The sequence below is a fragment of the Chanos chanos genome, chromosome 16 (genome assembly GCF_902362185.1).
Source record: "Chanos chanos chromosome 16, fChaCha1.1, whole genome shotgun sequence".
Lineage (NCBI taxonomy): Eukaryota > Metazoa > Chordata > Actinopteri > Gonorynchiformes > Chanidae > Chanos > Chanos chanos.
The window spans coordinates 10391304-10410439 of NC_044510.1; the positions used below are offsets into that span (position 1 = coordinate 10391304).

General features: G+C 44.7%; 1 protein-coding gene across 1 annotated transcript in view; it reads left to right on the top strand.

Annotated features, from left to right (window-relative positions):
- Nucleotides 1–19136, top strand: part of tanc2a (tetratricopeptide repeat, ankyrin repeat and coiled-coil containing 2a) — a 67801-nt gene that overhangs the window by 26703 nt on the left and 21962 nt on the right. The window contains 3 exon segments of the mRNA XM_030793544.1: nucleotides 12293–12441; nucleotides 15711–15900; nucleotides 16445–16696. Coding sequence (XP_030649404.1) covers nucleotides 12293–12441; nucleotides 15711–15900; nucleotides 16445–16696 — 591 coding nt within the window.

The window sequence follows — 19136 nt, forward strand, 5'->3', positions numbered from 1 at the left end:
AAAATGGAATGCCCATGCATAGTAGGGCATAGTCCTCCTGTCGGTGACCTTGACCAAGGCACTGGCATAAAGACATGGAGTCGGTCCCCGGGCGCCAGAGGCGGCAGCTGCCCTCCACTCCTAGCTCATAGTGTGTGTGTGTGTGTGTGTGTGTGTGTACTCACTACTCTGGTGTGTGTGTGTGTGTGTGTGCTCGCAGGTGTTAGGATGGGTTAAATGCAGAGGCTGCATTTCACTGCTCACTGCTCAGTCTGTGTGTGGCAAATAAAGTACTTCTTCTTCTTCTTCAATGTGTTAAACCTGCTGTTTTATCATTCAGTTCCCTTTCTTTCTGTGCATGCTTTTGTGCCGCCTGCTGGGTTAGATGGAACTCCGTAACACCAATTGCATTTTATGTTTCGATTTTTTATTACATTTCTAAATGACGTGTCATACCTGTGTGCCTCTTGCTATTGCGTTTCACTCTGAAACAGCAAAGCAGTAAATCATGTTTTAAACAGAAAAAAGCTAGATGAAGTGACAACAGCGATATTTTAGCGTTGTAGTGTGCATGCTAAGCGCAGTGGTAAAGCCAAATGATCGTCAATGTATTATCGTTGGGGTTCGTAAAACTCAGCGTGGTCCACTGCACACCACTGTGATCACTCCGCAGTCAATAAGACAGGATGAATAGCCCGGTTCCAGGATCTCCTATCATATATCCCAGCATAGTTATTGACTTACATGTGACCTACCAACCTTTGACAGATCTGAGGGTGTTCATTATGGCTTTCATAGCGGGGATGTTGGAGCACTGTGGAACTCCTGGGCTTACCTCCCGCTAAGGGCAATTAGCCACTGTTTAGACCACTGAGAAGAGGTGCGTTACGTAACCGCTGACATTTCTGTGTGACACTCTGGAGAAACTGTGCTTCAAGGTCTTTCTTTATTAACCTGACACGCAGTGCTTTTCAGCAGCAATCCCAACTGGGACTTCTGAACATGTTTATGGTATTGCTAAAAAAAAAAAAAAAATAGGCCTATTTGTCCTTTTGCGGTCCACCTGGCGACGAGTTTATTTTTACATCCATTGAAATGTCACTTGTTTGTGCCCTGCCCTCTCTTAGCCCGTTGTTAATCATGGCTACCCCTGTGTCTTTTCTACCTCCTTTTTTGGCCATTTATAGTTAACACTTTCTCCTGACAAACATTATTTATTGGTTACTGTGTTTTTAAATTCAGTGCAAGCCTATGAGGCAAATGTTCTTCCACCATACAATAATGGATGACAGGTTATGGCTTATATTTAAGAGCTGAAACGTGCTTGTTTTGAGTGACATTCACTGTGTCTTCTTTCATGCACTGTGCATCTGTTTTTGGTAAAAAATTATGCCAAAAACACAGTCAGCGGTTTGTATGTCACACAAGCACGGTCCGTCTCCCGTCCCATATGCGTAAATGCAGCGTTCATACATATATCCCCAACACATTAATCTCATTAGAGGGATTCTTGTGAATCTGACAGCTCCCCTGTGGAGAAAGGTATTTTAAAGCCACTTCTAGCAAAGTGCTGCCATAGGGAAATCACATCTGTCTTTCCAGGGATTTGTCCTCCCGTTGCTGAAATTGCATTCCAAACCCTCGGTTTCCTCACCTTCCATGGTAATCTGTTCTCTCCGTGCCTCTCCCACCACCTCAGTGGCTTTTGATTAAGCGTTACAGGTCGAAATGAAAGAGGAGTGCAGTTGGAAGCTTTATTGGAAAAGGTGTGTCCTTTGGCATAGAGAGGTAGGCTAATAGTTGGACCTCTGGATGCTGTTGCTGGCAGGATGTGTTTGCATTAAAATCAAGCCTACGTTGCCCGTAGACTACTGGATAGAATCACAGTGGAGTCAGGGATCTGCCAGCTCTAAACCTACGCTCTGCCATTCTAGATTCGCACTTGCGAAACGCCAGTGCAAAATTTACATTTTGCGGTTCACAAAACCATTGTGAGAGAGATCCTGGTGGTATGTGAACATTTGGGAAAAAAAAACCCAGTGGGGGAGTGGGGGGGGGGTTGGGGGGACAGTATTCAATCACAGTATTTCGTGTTGAATGGAATTCTGCCATTGGAAACATCCAGAAATAAGAAGAGAGATTGGACCAAAGTGACAGGATATAGGCTCAGTTTTTTGGGCAACGTTGATGTTACACAAGCTGAACGTCAGAGAGTTTGACTGGATTTGTCACATCCAAACCTGTCACCATGTGCAGTAAGCGTGGGAGGCTTCCAGCTGATTAGAGTGACATCTTCGGGTAGAAGCTGCCTGTCATTATCCCAGAGGTGCCACAAAATGTCTCACACCAGCGACGTGGGTTTAGGTTCTTTCCGACGACTGTCTTTCCCTATTTTCTATCCTCCTTCAGCCGCTTGACAACAGGTAAGCTAGGAGTCTAAAGAAATTAATATTCAGTTCAGCTATGTTCTCTCAAACTTCACAGACCCCCAACTATTTGCTTTACTTCTCATTGAATGACAAATTTCAGTCATACCAAACCTTTATTATTGTAGGCTCAAGAGTGCTGTACATAAGCTTTTTGTCATTCGTCACATTCCTACAGTTCTAGAGTGAGACTGCTGTAACTGATGCATTACAGGATACAAGTCAGCCGTCTCTGGGGCAGCTTGTTATGAAGTTGAGATTTTGAACTTTGCGTGACTTGATGCACCCTTTCAAGGTCTTTCATGGAAACCCATGTGGAGAAATTCCAAAGGGATAGCTCAAAAAGAAGGGATTTTTTCCATGTTACCTAAAAACAGATACTTGTGCAATATTTAAGGTTTGTCATCCTCCAGCACTTTTTCTTAGAGATATTCCTTGTGGTTTTCTGTGGTATGGAGTTACTATATAAAAAGAGAATTTGAGAGAAAGAAGATTGCTGTCCACCTCTGCCTATGCAAGTCAGTGGAACTTCTACTTCTTGGTACTTGTCTCTGTTTTCCTCCATCAACCATTTAAAACATTCAGTGCTTAGGCTTCTACTTTATTTATTTAGACGAGGCCCTTGCCCGGAATGACAGCTTTGTTCCAAATGGCTCCCCTCGGCCTAGAGTCAATTTGGCTCTGTGTAAGCTGCCAAAAAACATGGTTTCATCATTCACAAACCAGAACTGTCCATCTGTCTCTTCTGCGTTACAGAAGACTTATCCACTATAGATTCTCGATAACTTTGCCATGGGAAGGCTAAATGTTCTAGTTTGTGACACAGGTGAAACGAAGGATTTGGGCTAGTTTTGCTAAAGTTGAGTTTGAATGTGTTTGCTAAAGTTGGACGCCCTCGTCCGTGTAACCACAGTCTGCAGAAAACAGGGTTTGCCACCAAATAATTATTTTAGCAGCATGGTACTTGACATATACTGTACACCCCAGTTTCTTGTCTGGTTGTCTCCTCAGGGCATCTAGCAGTAATATGCACACTTGTTTTCTCAATTTTCATGTGAATTTTGTTCTTCTTGTTCTCTTTTCTCTTTAGTCTGGAACCTCTGGAGGCAACACTCTGACCAAAGTTTTCTTTTTGCTACTGGCTAGATTCTGAATCCTTGTTTTCCACTCACTGCATTTGTAGACAGAACAGCATAAACAAGATGACCTTTAACAAAACCATCCTCCCATCAGGCTACTAAACATTCCAGACTGTCAAACAGTTTAACACGTTTTTGTGCAAAGCCTCAACTAGAAAAATCGCCACGAAAGCTTCTCTGTTTTTCAAAAATAGATGACCTAGGGTTTTTGTCGCAAAGTCATCTCAAACAACGACTAAGACAGCTCTCATCACAACTCTTTGGTTCAGTGTGAGGCGATACATCTGGTCAGATTGAGAGCAGTGGGTCATGAAATAAGGCAGAGGAGACTGCTGCCAGTTCTGGGCATGCTCAAAATGACAGACTGTTCATCTTGTGATTGTGGTGAAACATGAACTGCCACGACCTGAACACGCTCTACTCTGCGGCAGACGTCTCTCGAGACGGGAGGGGTGGGGGGGTCAAAGAGACGAACCTGTACCCCCCCCCCCACCCCGTTCAACCGGCCTTGTGTTTTTGACCCAACAACAGCGTAACCCGACCCCCCCAGCCTTGCTTGACACACTTCCCTTAAGCATTACCATCTGTGCTCAACCCCCCCCCCCCCCTCTTTTTCTCTCTCTCTCTCTCTTTCTCTCACTCTTTGACAAGGAGGAGCTCTTTTATTGTACCACTCTGTGCCTCCCTCTTATCTCTCTCTCTCTCTCTCTCTCTCACTTGCTTTCCCCCCGTACGAAATGTATAAATATCTTTGTGTCGCCTAATGGGAATCAGTGTGTTCACTTTCATTCCAAATCTGCCGGTTTGCTTCCTCAAACTGACCTCTCCCGTTGCCAAGAATTTTGACCTGGATATGCAGTTTTCCGGTAAGACTGACCCTACAGTTTGTCGCAACCTTTATGAGCCATTTAGCCTTTTCCCCACCCTTTATTTGTGCCTGGGTTTGTAAGTGTTTGCCATTGTGTGTATGGGACACTTCCAACTTTTGCAATTTTTTTTTTTTTTTTTTTTTGCTTAAGCAGAAAGCACAGAGCAATGAGTTTAATGGTTTCTTCTTGCAGCTTTCCCTCCCTCCCTCGGTGCTTTTGTGGTGTTTGGACTCTCAACCCATCAGACTCCTCTCGGGTTCTTGTTGAAGTCTGAGCCAGCGGTTTTCTCTGAAGCTCAGCAGAGCAACCAAACCGCCGTCTCAAGCCTCGCCTCCTCCTTCACCACCTCCTCCCTCCCTGCCACCCCCTCTCCTTCCCCCCAACCCCCCCGCTTCCCTCCGTTGACAGCCTCAGAATGCTCAGAAAGAGGAAAAAGAACCAGGGCAGAGCACTGTGGCTCATTTTGTAGTTGGACTACCGTGTGTCTGCATGGGCCCTTTCGGAGAAGAATCAACCATTTTTGACGTGCCGTTCTCGCCCCCCTTGCTCTTCGAGGAGTACACGCTTGGATTATGGATTTTGCAGCGTCAGTGAGAAAAGCTTGCGCAGGTACCAGGGCCAGGTGCGCCTGGCAGAGGAGGAAGAGGACGCGGCCTTATGACCGGGCGCGCGGAGGCAGCCGGGGAATGATGGGAGCAGGTCGCGCCTCCTCGCTTTTAAGGCAGTGGATGTCTCATCTCTGCTGTGGATCAAGGGCATGCAGCTCCAGTCTCAGTGTGTCAGACCAGTCACTCCTCCAAGCCGGGTGCTGCACCAGACCTAGAGCAGGAGGACGAGGAATAGGAGGAGAAGACGAAGTACAAAGAGACGCAGGAGACGGGGATGAAGGGTGGGAAGAAGGCAAAGAAAAAGAGGAACAAGGTGAGGATGAAGGAGGACGGGAGGAGCGGGGGAAAGAAAAGAGAAGAGACTGATGGAAATTTGGTGAGGCAAGGCCCTGACCGCAGGAGAATGGAAAGAAGAAAGGATGGTTTCAAAGAAGGATGGTTTTAGGAAACCAAGAAATAATATGGGTATCCAGGACATCAGGGAAGATAGGTTAGAAACATACCAGCGTTCAGGAGGGATTCGCAAGGTCGGTTTTGAATGTACCGTGGCAGCCCGTACGCAAATTCACATCTGTCCGTCACATTGGTCTCCACATAACCTCTCTCGTTAACGCCTCTGTCAGCTCATTAGATGTGATGTATCGGAATGTGCTGCTTTTGCGTGGAGTGAATGTCTCCGAGAAAAATGGAGATGAGACTCGAGACACGCACGAGGTGTAATCTGTCTCGATTAAGGGAGATTTCGTGGGTTATGAGAAAACGCATGTGTGGAGAGCTTCGACTTAAACGGCGTGTGAGCTTGTGGCAAATGGCGATAAAGGAATTAAGCCCCGTGATTTATGAGAGCTGCTAAGGGGCCCAGGGAGGTTGGCGTCTTCATGTTAGCTAGCCATGCATAATATAATCATTTAATTTACACTTTTCATTGAACCCTGCAAAAACTTTTAAAGGCTGTATTGTGGTTTCTAGTGCACTCGTTCCATTTTGAAGTTTTTGTGGGGTTTTTGTTCTTTTTTTTTTTTTTTTTTTTTTTTAAGACTTGAAGTAAATGTAGAGTAAGCTTTTTTATTTTCCCCACCAGCCATCTAGCTAGGAGTTAGCTTTCTCTGGAAAAATGCTACTACACACTGGCTTTCTGTCAGTATGGCTTTTGTGTGACCTAAATTCCCATAGCCTAGCCTGATGAACAATTCATAGCTTATTGAGTAAAACGGCACACTAATAGGCTAAGGTGGCTAATAAGCTAAAAGGTCTCATAGTGAACAGCCTGAAAGAGATAAGGACTTGTACGCTGTCTTCTAATTCAGCTGATACGGCTAATTGGCTAAATCACTCTTTGAATTGTGTGCTCATGCAAATAGGCCGAGGACTTGAGTGATATTGTCGCACACTGTGAACACAGAACTTTAAAACTTCCCCAAAAAGTCTAGACAGTTTTTTTTTTTTTTTTCCAAGACCAGTCTTAAAGGGCACACAATAACAGACTAGCACTCTCTGGTGCCCATTTATAGAACTGAGCATTTGTTTATGAAGCGCTTTGTGTTTTTTTGTTTTCAGTTTTTTTTGTTGTTTTTTTTTTTCTTTCCCTCAATGCACAGCCGTTCCGCAGCTTGTAGTTTAGTTCCATAAGTTCTGCCACCCTTGCGCATAGAGGCACCCTCTCATCAGCTTTCCCATCCTCCCTCTGCCTGAGAGTCTGTGCAAACTCTTCTAACTCAAACCAGCTTTGGTGACTTTATTTTCGGACGCATGCTTTTTTTCGGTCCCGGCTCACGCTCGCAGCCTCTGGTTCTTCAGCTCAAACAGTTTCATTTGTGGATTTTCCCCCGTTCTCTCTCTCTCTCTCTCTCTCTCTGTCCGAATTAGAGGATCTGGCCTTGGATAAACATACCCAGTTCCACAATCAAAGACTAGCCTGAGAACACAGAAATTTTTTGCGCAGCGTTCTGATATGGATCACTGTGCATTTCCAGTTCAGCTGACTGTTGTAGAGTTCCAGTGTTTGATGAGAGTGAAATTAAACCAGGCCTCTGTGGACCCAGTTACTGTGAATGCCACAATCTAGTGGGCACTCACTTTGCAAGAACTGGAAATGATGTGTCAGACGGATCGGAATGAATGTTGAATTATTAGATTGAGGGCTCTGGTGTGGAGTTGCTATTAAACGTCCCGGGTTACGCGTTATCTGCAACCTAAGCAACTTTTTGCTTGTGTGGTTTTTTCAAAAGGGAATGAGTCATTGCCATACTTAAAAAGAAATAAATAAAGTGTTGTGCCCCCCCCCTTCTTCCCTTAAAAGCTATAGCAATGCATAAATAGAAGAAATGCACAGAAGTTATTTGTCAAGGCTTTGGTGGTAGTATGACTTCAGTAACAACCTCTGTCAGAGGGGATGACATGAATAACAACAAAGATATTAGCACACCCCTCCCCTTCCACGCACACACACATAGCTCTTGTGTTTTTCTTCTCTTCATGTAAACACAAACGACGTGTGAGTACGGTTCCCGAGGGGGTGGGGGGGGTACTGAAAAGTTGTTGTTTTCTTTCAAGGGTTAAAGTGTGGAGGTTGAAAAGAACCTTCCCCGTGGGACAACTTTTTACCAAGCCTCAATGACTTTACCATCTGAGACAGGCAGAAATGCTACTACAACCCTGTCTGTTTTGGAAAGCTGACGGTCAGACAAAGATGAGACGACCCTGCAGACCAGGTCCTGGGGGGTCTAGAGACCAGCTGGTTTTTGCATTCGGCCTACCGCTTAGGGCTCTTGGCTAAAGAGTGAGCACACCTGTTTCCCAGGTAAACATCGGCCTCTAATTATGAGATAAGGGGGAATCGTCATCCGATGGAAGGGTTAAGGCTAATCCCCATTAGGCAGTCGTGATTCGTGTTATTTGGTTAACAGAGAAATCCTGTTTCATGGAACAGAGCTCAGATTTCCAGAGCCAGATTCGACGAACGGTACCATAACGCTCTCACTCTCTCTCTCTCACACACACACACACACACACACACACAGAGCCAGGACCCAGAGATGCAGTGACCGTTATTATAACAATACAATACGCAAGGTACATTTCAGTTTCAGTTGCTGTATCAGCTTCAGTGGCATGGCCCTGAGAGGTGCTGATGCTTGTCACAACAGTTTGCTCTTAGCCAGCAGTCTCCGTCAAGCAGACTCACCCCGGTCAGATCAGGCTGGAGCCTCCTCCTCCAGCCATCGGCTTGGCTCGGCTTTCGCCGCTAATAGCGCTGTGTGTGTTTATTTAAGCCGGCCGCCGAGGCAGAGGTCACTCAAACAGGGATAAACTTTTGCTCATAAATCAGTCTTAGCCTCTCCTTCACTGTCTCTTCTCTCTCTCTCTCTCTCTACCCCCCCCCCCCTCTCTCTCTCTCTTTCTCTCTCTCTGTCTCTGTCTGTCTTGCACTCTCTCTCTCACTCTGGTTCTTCTTCTGTTTAGATTCCCGCTGTTGTAATACACCTCACCCTAAAACCAAACCAACAATCCCCTTCTCTGTCTCTGGACCCCTGTGGCCCGTCTGATGGCCTAGAGGGCTCTGTCTCCATCCTGTTTGGCCTGCCCCGTGCAACAGGGGCTGATGTGTCTCTGTGTGTCCGTTTAATATGGAAACTCTATCTCTGCTCTGTTTGCTGGGATGTTGTGTGCACCACAAAAGGGGCAAGTGTGTGTGTGAATCTGTGTATGCTGTCCCTTATGCCCCTGTGTGTTTGCCGTGTACTCTGTTCACTCTTTTGTAACGATGGGATCTGCATGTGTGCACGCGCCAAGTCAGCTCCAACTTTTACACCTCTTAACAGTTTGTCATCGTGACGTATGATCCTAACCCCCCCCGCTCTGTCTTTTTTAATGTTGAGGAGCCGATAATATCCATCAGGGCAGAATACCTCCATCCACAGCTAGCACTGTGGGTAATTCCCCCAACCCCATCCCCTGAATGGCTGTTTTTAATGAACAGCATTTTCCACTATAGAAGAAATTTATATTCCTGCTCATGTCATTAGTGGGATGCAGCTGTAATTATATACTGCCGTGTATGACAAAGAGTCAGCCAGAAAAGCGGAGGGGAGAAAAAAGGCATTGAAGGGGGGGGGGGGGAGGGGGGGGCAAAAAGGGGAAGAAAGAGAAAGAAAGATTCAGAAATGAACCGAATCCCCATTCCTCGGCCCGGCCGATAGTTACCATGGTAACCATCTGCATTTCTCGTACCGAAGGTTTGCAGAGCTGGGAATTGAGACAGAGAGAGAGGGGGGGGAACTACCAGGTTGTGTTGTCATTTCTATCCATTGTTTACCGTGATTTCTTCACGAAAGGGGAGAATATCCACAGCTCAGTCATAAGTCTCTCTGATGTTGTTTTTGAATCATTCCTGTCATAATCAGGCCAGCAAGGTCCAAGGGGAGCTCCTTGTCACAGTTAAAACGTATGTTTTAGCCTGTGTGTGTGTGTGTGTGTGTGTATGTGTGTGTGTGCGTGCTACATATCACTGCCTTCCTCTTGGACTAGACAACAGTTCTCTTTTCTCTCTGCCTAGTTACACATTCAATTGCTGGGACAGCAACATGGACCTAACTGAAGGACAGTTGCATATGTTCCACGTCACACGCGCACAAGCATGCGCACACAGAGGCGCAAATATACGTACAGACAAATCCTTTCGAATCGGCTGATTAGTCACCTAACCCCTGAGAGAGAAGGTGACTCCATCACAGCTGAGGAACTCTCATTATCTGCCAATTGGTTTTACCCCTAGCATCTGGTCTGCATGTGTGTGTGTGTGTCTGTGTGTGTGTGTGTGTGTGTGTGTGTGTGTGTGTGTGAGGGAGAGAGAGAGAGAGAGAATGTGTACATTGAGCATGTTGGGACATGTCTCTTTGGCAGCTGATTTGTGAACCAGACTATAAGAGAGTCAGTGGTAATGTGGTTTTGTCTTAAGAGTTTGAACATTTAGTTGTCTCTCGACCTGTGAGCTGCGGCCTTTGGGAAGGCCTACGTGTGATGCGTTTTCACAGGGAGTTATAATGAAATGTTTAAAGTTTAGGAATGTAAATCTGCTGTGTTTCGCTGTAGTTAAGCAGAGTTCACGTCTGCGGTGTGTTTAATATGGAGAGTGTTTAGACGAACGAGGGAAAGCCTCGAACTTCAGTTTGGTCTCAGGAGTCAGTCAAAAAAGGTCATGGCAGAATTAGTCTTTTAAAACACATCTGGCCCTTTCCCTTCTCTCTCTCTTTCTTTTTCCCCTCTTTCTCTCTCTCTCTCTCTCTCTCCTCATTTGTTTAATCCCATAGGCCTATCTCCTCACGTTAGCCTATCTTTTGAATTCCAAATGCACATTCTTTTTTTTTTTGGTCCCACATTTGGTACCACGGTTGCCATGGCGTTGGTTCGCTCATTCAGTGCCGTTAGTGCTCACTTGTGATGCCACGCAGTGTTGATAGTTACACAACCACGAAATAACCAGGCACAAATGTTCTGGAGCCGGAGTCCGGGATTCGGATCGAGGTTTTTTTGTCCTTGCGGAATTGATTTCGGGCTCAGATGTTAACCCAAGCGCGGATGACTCAGACTTTGGCTCTGACGTCTCAAAACTCAATTTGGAGTTGATCCAAATAACCCCTTTGTTAGTGACAGAGACAAGCGACTGTAGAAGTGTGGGGTGACTCTGATGTTTGCGTCTAATTCAGAGTAAAAGCCGAGGAGCATTAAGCATCCTGCTTCTTCTCCGACAGCGACAAAACTCCCCGCTGTCGTGTAGAGCTACTTAAAAACATGCCAGCTCCACCGGAGGGTTCTTATCTCAGAAAAAGGGCTTAGCTGCCTCACAGACACCTGGCAGTAAGGTGAAACTTTTATTTCACACGAGTATCTGGACTTCTATTTTGAGGAGAGAGAGAGAGAGAGAGAGAGGTTCTCATCATCTCTTCCTTTTGAGGTTATTCTGCTGTAGCCTGAGCGTGTCCATAAGCATACCTAATGTCAAGAAGCTCTTTTCACTGCGGGTTTTATTTATTTATTCAATTTTTTTTTTCAGAGACAGAGATGTCTTGTTTTTTGTCTGTTTTTGTAAATTCTCTCCTCGGCGGAGACGTCGTTTTGGGGCGCTGCCTTCTCATTTCTTCTTGTGCATGTGTGTGCGTGCGCATCTTTTCAAGAGAGGTTCTCCAACTCACGTTCCTGTACAATGTTAGACGGCTTTAAACAATTGTAGTACTAGATTGTGTTCGAGCGATTATAGCAGGAGATTCCAAAAAAAAAAAAAACACACACACAAAGCAAAGCAAAACAAAACAAACAACAACAACAACAAAAAAAAAAACAGATTCTGAAAGAGAACTCTTTCTTAATTGCCTCTGAATGTCCTTTTTTTTTTTTGTCAAGTTCTCTAAATGATGTCTTGGGAGAGTACTGTGGTTTGCAGAGAGTGAGGTTGACATATGGTGTTAATGTAAAGACAAAAGTAAGAATCTGTGTGGATTTAAAGACTGTCTAGAGACTGTGGGGTTTTTTTTTTTTTTTTTTTTGTAAATTCCACCGCAGTGTTGTGGGAACCTCTAAGCACGACCATCTTAGCATGATCTTAGCAATAACGCGGTACGGCTGTCTCGGATGGCGGGCAGTGTTACGGGATCTGAAAAATGTCCTGTACGCCCCCAGTTAGACCACAGAGAACGGCTTTGCTGACCAGTGACACCGAATGAAATGTTGCCACCGTGTATATATATATATATATATAGAGAGAGAGAGAGTAGTAAAGCATCACTTCCAGTAGTAAAGACTTCTTTGCTCTGTCATGCACCTCCACCCATAACGTAAGAAATTAATCTCTCTGGCTCAGGTCCACTGAAAAAACCTTTGCTCAGTGTCTTTATGCTGCTTGAAAAACGTGAGCCTTTTGCTTAGCACAGACCTTAGAGTTGTTTTTGGGGGAGAAAAATGTTCCGCTTTTCACTGTTGATCAAATATTTCCATTGTAGACAATGACAGGCAAAAACGGTAGTTAGCCAAAAGGACAAAAGTTGTGCAGGGCAGAAATCCAACACAGCGTCTGTTGACAGTGTTTCAGGGGCTGGGCTGACTCACTGTTTGAGAATGTTTGACAATTTGTAATTATTGTTTTTATGACAGTTTTTCTAAGGCTGATCCATAGACTAAATTGTGATCTTTCTTTCTCTCTCTTTCTCTCTCTCTCTCTCTCGGTCGCTTGCTCTGTGTGCGTGCGCGTGCGCGCGTGTGTGTGTGTGTGTGTGTAGGGGAAGAGAATCAGGACCTGGGACCCCCTCCATCAGTGGACGAGGCAGCAAACACTCTAATGACGCGCTTGGGTTTTCTGTTGGGGGACAAAGTCGGCAAGGGCCCAGCTGGAGCGCACTACAGCATGGAGGAGCAAGATGACAGTCAGGTATAAGAGAGAGAGAGAGAGAGAGAGAGAGAGAAAGACACATACACAACATAAAGGTACAGAAACACACATACTACTCACACACATGCACACACCCACATACCCCAGTGTGTGTGTACTAGGCTTATATATAATCAGTCAACAGTTACATATTCTAGAAACACACGTGGACCCACACTCAAGCTCACAGCACATGCACACACACACACCCAGAACCTTACACTCATATGTACGTAAACTCTGGCTTCGGTCCAGGACATGCGAGTGCTGGATCTCAAACAATATATGAATCTGACTTGGTAGACTGCAAACAAGAACCAAACGTTTTTTTGAAACCTGCTTACTTAAAGCTTTACCTTTGGCTCCCAAGTGCATTACAATTCAGATTCATCCTGACATGTGTTTTGTCATGAAGGTTTTTTGTACAGATAAGCATCGTTGGGGGGGGTTCTGGAGTCAAACTCCATTTTAAATGTTTTCTCCATCCTCCTGCTGACAAGCCATGATGGATAGTGTTGAAGCTCTTGCCAATAGTTACACAGTTTGAACACCAACGTACACGTTACGGACAGTTGCAATCATGTTCGATGAAGGTCGGAACAAGGCTCCAGTCAAGTAGATCCCATCACATGGGTAAAGAACACCTTTCAGGGATCACACGGAGAGGACCAGTAGATCACTCCCTCTCTAAATCTTTTTTTTTCCATGTGGCTTTTCAGGTGAGGGTCATGTGATACTGATCATATTGTATTACATTATTCACTCTTCTCTTTCAGTATAAATATTTTCGAAGTAGAATAGATAGAAGTTCAGTATGAATATTCCTGTTTCTAGCAGTCTGCGAATGTGGAAGATTTTTTTAGTCAAGTCTGTCGCTCAGCGAAAGAAGTGATGAAAAGCTGCCAGGCAAAACAACGTGAACACAGCAATATGCAAATAAGCATTTCCTCGACACGTAGCAAAGTCGGTTTCGCTTTGTCTCCTGTTTCCATTGTCTCAGTCAGATTGACTCTAATGGAACAAAATCCAGAGCCACTCCGCAATTACCTTATAGATAGTTTTAGAGCAATTTTAATATACTGACCAAATTTCCATTTTATCTTTTCCTTTTCTCTTTCTTTTTTTTTTTTTTTTCCATCAGTATCCGCAGCTCAGTCGAGTCCCCCCCCTCCCCGCCGTTTGCTTAGGCTGGAGACGCGTTTCCCAAAATGAAGGCCGGCATCCGTGACTTGAGTCTCCGTGTCTGCTCTGTAACTTAGCATAGCCAGAGTTATGCATAGCATCATGTGTGCCAAGCAAAGGGTAGCCACAAAAAGGCCAAGGTTTAAATAACCCAAATTCTGAAGCCAACCTCACCCACGCTAGCTGGGGTGGACGTGGAGCTCCATCGTTTGGTCAGAGAAGGATGAAGTATTTGAAACATCTGTCCTTCTTTGGCCAGTTACGAATAAACAAACAAAAAAAAAATTAAAAACAAGGGGGGGGGGGGGAGTAACATTTACAGAGCGTTTACATTAGACGTTAAATTTATTTGATCTACGCTCTGTTTTTAGTATTGTCAGCAAAACGAAGACGGTGTAACTTCTCACAAACTTTGAAAACTTACAGTTGTTGGCAGCTCTTGGGGTCAGAAAAGTCGAGTTTGACTTTGAATTCACAGAATATAATTAGACATCAGTAATAAGAACAGGATTTAGGATAGGTTATTTAATCTGGAATCGGGATAGAAAACCTCAGCATATGGTAACACAGGATAGATAGATAGATAGATAGATAGATAGATAGATAGATAGATAGATAGATAGATAGATAGATAGATAGATAGATAGATAGATAGATAGATAGATATCCTGGGTTTTTGTGCAGTATCTTTGATACAGTGTGTGGTGTGCAGAAGCCCACTGTGTCCAAATGACTTTGTCCCAGGCTGCTGTTGGGTCTGGTTTTGCTATTGTCAATTATCAGTATCCTCAGAGAGCCGGGAAAGAGCTGGCTCTATGTAATGAAGACTGTGATGTCATTAATGTGGGTTTCAACGCAGGCATCAGTAATCCCAAAGGGCCAAACATGAACTCAGTGATCTCTCTCTCTCCCTCTCCCTCTCTCTCTCTCTCTCTTTGCTCTCTCTGTCTCTCTCTTCTTCTCTCTCTACCTCTCTCCCCCTCTCTCTCCCTCTCCCTCTCTCTCTCTCTTCCTCTCTCTCTTCCTCTCTCTCTCGCCCTCTCTCTCTCTCTCTCTCTCTCTCTCTCCCTCTCCCTCTCCCTCTCTCTCTTTCTCCCTCTCTCTCGCTCTCTCTCTCTCTCTCTCTCTCTCTCCCTCTCCCTCTCTCTCTCTCCAGGGATTGATGGTATTCCCATCCACTCTCCATTGCAGGGGTATTATAATTCCAGTGTGACTGATTTAGTGCCGTTAATAAGAACAGATTCCCATGAATTTGACTAATAATAAGACTATTGCTTCAGCAGGTACCACTGGAATCAAAATGATAACTCATATCCACAAGGCAATTGTAGCATAGTCACATCAACCCAAGTACTTTATTAAAATTACAGCAAGAAATCCTTTTTAGTAGTTTCAGTGCCTGAGCCTAGCACCGCACTGAACAGCAGTAAAATACTAATCCTTTTCTCTTTTTTTTATGATGGGTAATAGTTCTGTGTTCTCTGTGATTCATACTGTATTAAGTGAATAAGGGTGTATTAAATTACATAATATGGAGTTACAGTGAAAAAAAAAAGAAAGAAAGAAATGGGATGAGTCAGCCAAAACCATGAAAATGGTTCTGATGATTTTGCACAAGCATGCCGCTAAAAAAAAAAAAAAAAAAAAGAAAGAAAAAAGCATGGGACAAGACTGTTTCAGTAAGTGCCTGTCAGCAAATTTGTATTGGCCTGTGTGTGTGTGTGTGTGTGTATGTATAAGACGGAAATCACTCTGCTCTCATCGAACACAAGACAGTGCTCTTGTCTGTGACCTTATTTTAGTAGTATTTTGGCTTTAAGTGTGGACTGAACTGCTCTTGTCTCACATGTGTACGATAATCAGCTTACTGTGAATATGCTGATGAAGCAGTATTCGTTTAATGTACAGTACAGAAGCACTCAGCCCTGCTTTTGCAATCTAAGGCCATGAATGCCTTGAATTAGCTGGTTAGCACTGTTAGCATGGCCTTGCTAACCTGTCATCCCCCACCCCCCTTTCTCTCTCTCTCTCTCTCTCTCTCTCTCTCTCTCTCTCTCTCTCTCTCTCTCTCTCTGTGTGATTTCTAGGGCATTTCTGTGACCCAGAGAATCAGTCCCTGCTCCAGTTTGGCCAGCAGCACCGCATCTCCCCCAGCAGGCAGCCCGTGCTCCACACTGCCCCCCGGTGTCCCCGGTAACCCCACCGGCCGGGACTGCGCCTACGGCTCCATCACCAGCCCCACCTCCACCCTGGAAAGTCGAGACAGCGGCATCATCGGTGAGCGATGGAACCTGCTGGCTCGAAGCTGCTCTCAGATTTTAAACCCCGTGCTGGCCCCCAAAACATGTGCAGCACACAGAGCATTGAGCTGTTTACGTCTTATTGTCCATTAGCAACACTGAGTTGGCACAGTGCACCTACCTTTGATTCTAGAGTATGTTTTGTTTGACATTTCCTGCAGTTGTTTCTATGAAGATAAAATCTGATAAAACAAGAGTAAACAGACTAAAGTCACTCTTCTTTAGCTTTGTATCCCGTAGACACAAATCACATAGTTGACAGTTCACACAAGCCAATGTAGGGGGAATCCAGAGACCTCCTACTTGCATCTACATTAAATGCTTGTGTCATAGTGAACACATTCAGAACGAAATTGCAAAATTGGTCCATGTTTTGTCTAGATAACCCTAGTTTCTAGTTGATGCAGAGATGTAAAAAGTTACCTAACTGAGACACCGTAGAAAAAAAAAAAAAACTCCCAGCACCAACCATGTTATCTTATATGAAGCGCTGTCTTGTGTACCGTTTGCTTTTTTGGCAGCCACCCTCACGAGTTACTCGGAGAACGCGGAGCGGGGAGGGAAGCATGGCGAGGGTTCGCGGGGTAGCCTGAAGCTCTGGCAGTCTCAGAAATCCTCCGGCGCCGATTCCTTCCTGTACCGCGTGGACGAGAACATGGCGGCCTCCACCTACAGCCTGAACAAGATCCCGGAGAGGAGTCTAGAACATTCTTCCTCCCACTCCGCCCACTCCATTCCCCTCTACCTCATGCCACGACCCAACTCTGTTGCAGGTGAGCCCACGTCCTCCGCCACATCCCGCTCCACCGCCCATTTTTTCCGCCAACGACACCGACCCCCCCCCTAGTTACTCAATAACAACGAACAAAAGACCTGTCTCTCTCCCTCTCTCTCTCTCTCTCTCTCTCTCTCTTTCTCTCTGTTCCACCTCAGTGTGGGATAAACTAAAGCAAGTCTACATTTAGCTCAAATTTAACCTCACCACTTCAAGGAGCTTCCAGTAAGTTCTCTCGAAGTTTATTTATGGACTGTTTTCTATCTGCCTTAGCCAGAAAGGAATTTTGCTTGGACCAACTGCGTAATTCCGTCGATCGTCAACGACGGGTTGCGAGGAGAAGCAGAACCAAAGATACCATTAGACGGCCCATCTGAGGCTTCTGAAGCATCCGGTCTTTGATTTAATTCTCACATGTTCATTTCAATTCTGAATTCTCATGGCATGTTACGGTTTATTGTTGTACGTAGCAGCCACCCACGATCAAATTGTTAATACCACTGTTGAACTATAAACTGATCAGCACCGACCCAGTTCATGTTATTGTTGATAACAGCATTTGTACCCTTATATTCATATCTCATAAGACAAATATTTTATCCTCGGTATTATCCCAACGCATCTCTAGGATGATAGTGTGAATTTTAAGGTTAAGGCAAAATGCTTGAGACTGGGGGAAGGGACTTGTCAGAATAAAGTGTGTAGAACCTTTCCGGAGACTAAAGAAATCTCTTTGGAAATTGGCCCCTATAAGTGAACTGACATATGTTTCCAATCCTTTTACGAACATCAAGGCTAGTAAAAGTGGCCAGTGATGACTCCCAAAGGTATAACCGTAGACTACTCCTCTGTGTTTATGGCTTATTTTACAGTTGGTCTGTCTCCTGTCACCTGCTCCATCCGTTTCAAAGAAGCATGAAAGAGTATGTTTTATTGACATTATTCCTTCCTTTCTTTGGACGACAAATGGACAGTAAACAGATGGATGGATAGAAAGATAGATAGATAGATAGATAGATAGATAGATAGATAGATAGATAGATAGATAGATAGATAGATAGAATGGAAGAGGACAGGATTCAGGCCAGTATTGTTTAATCAGTCAGTTAGTATAAATAAGATAAAACTGAAACAATTACTCCCCCCCCCCCTTTTTTTTTAAACTACCACTACACTTTGAGGGAAAACTCTAGAAACTCTTCAGTCACAGAGAGAAAGAGAGAGTACGAGAGCACTTCAAAATCAAAAGCCACAAGCTTTGGGGTAGGCAACGTCGCCGAAAAACGCCGAGACCCTCAGGCTATTGAGAGACCAACATAACGCAAGAGAGGGAGAGAGAGAGAGGGGTTGAATGGGGAGGGAGGAGAAAATCAATGCATTCCAGCGTGTTTAGGAGAAAAGAGAGGGAGAAGGTGGAGGGATCGGTTAGGCTTAGCCAAGAGACATCAAAGGCATTATCAGTTTGAGCCCTGAACTGAAGTGGGAACCAAGATGTAGAGCCACTGCAAAAGTGTTAGAAGAAGGAGGCAAACACCCTCTTAACCCCTTTAATGAGAGCCACTTGTAAACAGAGAGAGAAAAAGAGAGAGAGAGGGGTTAAAGGAGAATAGCTAGGACAGAGACAGAGGAGGGAGAGATTGGGAGAGTTCAGTCTTTGGGCCCTGAGAGAGTGGTCTGTTTTTGTGTGTGTGTGTGTGTGTGTGTGTGTGGTTTTTTTGGACTAAAGAAAAATATGCTATGACATCATCGAGGTTCTGAATTTGTTTAGCGTTTGTTCTCTATCGAAGCCAACACACACTGACAGCAAACAGCATGCCTGCATATGTTTGTGGATCCAATTTAGGCCACAATGTGTGTGGCTATATATATATATATATGTGTGTGTGTGTGTGTGTGTATATATATATATAACATTCAAGTGTAATTTGGACAGCTTTCGAGGACATATGGGTTTGCAGTGTTGCCCTTTGACCTCCTGAGGACTCCTTTTAAATGCAAGACTAGAGCGAGGAGGAGGCCACAGCCATAAGCAGGGAGTTATTTTAAGGACAATCATTTAAGGAGAAGAGTCTGACTGCGTGGAAGTTGACGGTGAAAAGAAGTAACGTCATCATACGACAAAAGAGTCGTTCTTTACTCCATTATTTTACCTCTCACGCCATTATTTTACCTCTCTCTCTCATTCTTTTTTCTTTCTCTTTTTCGTTTGTTCTCTCATCTGCTCCTACTCTTCAAGAGAAGTCTGTTTCATCAGCCTCATGAGGACGAAGAGATTCTGTCCATCCATATTCCAGCCCCCCCCCCCCCTTTCTCCTTTCTGTCTCTTCTCATTCTTTCTTACCCTTTTTTTTCTCTCTTCATCTTACTCCCTCTCTTCCACCCACTCGCTCCATCTCCTCCTGTCTTTCTTACTTTTCTCTCTCTCTTTCTCTCTTTCA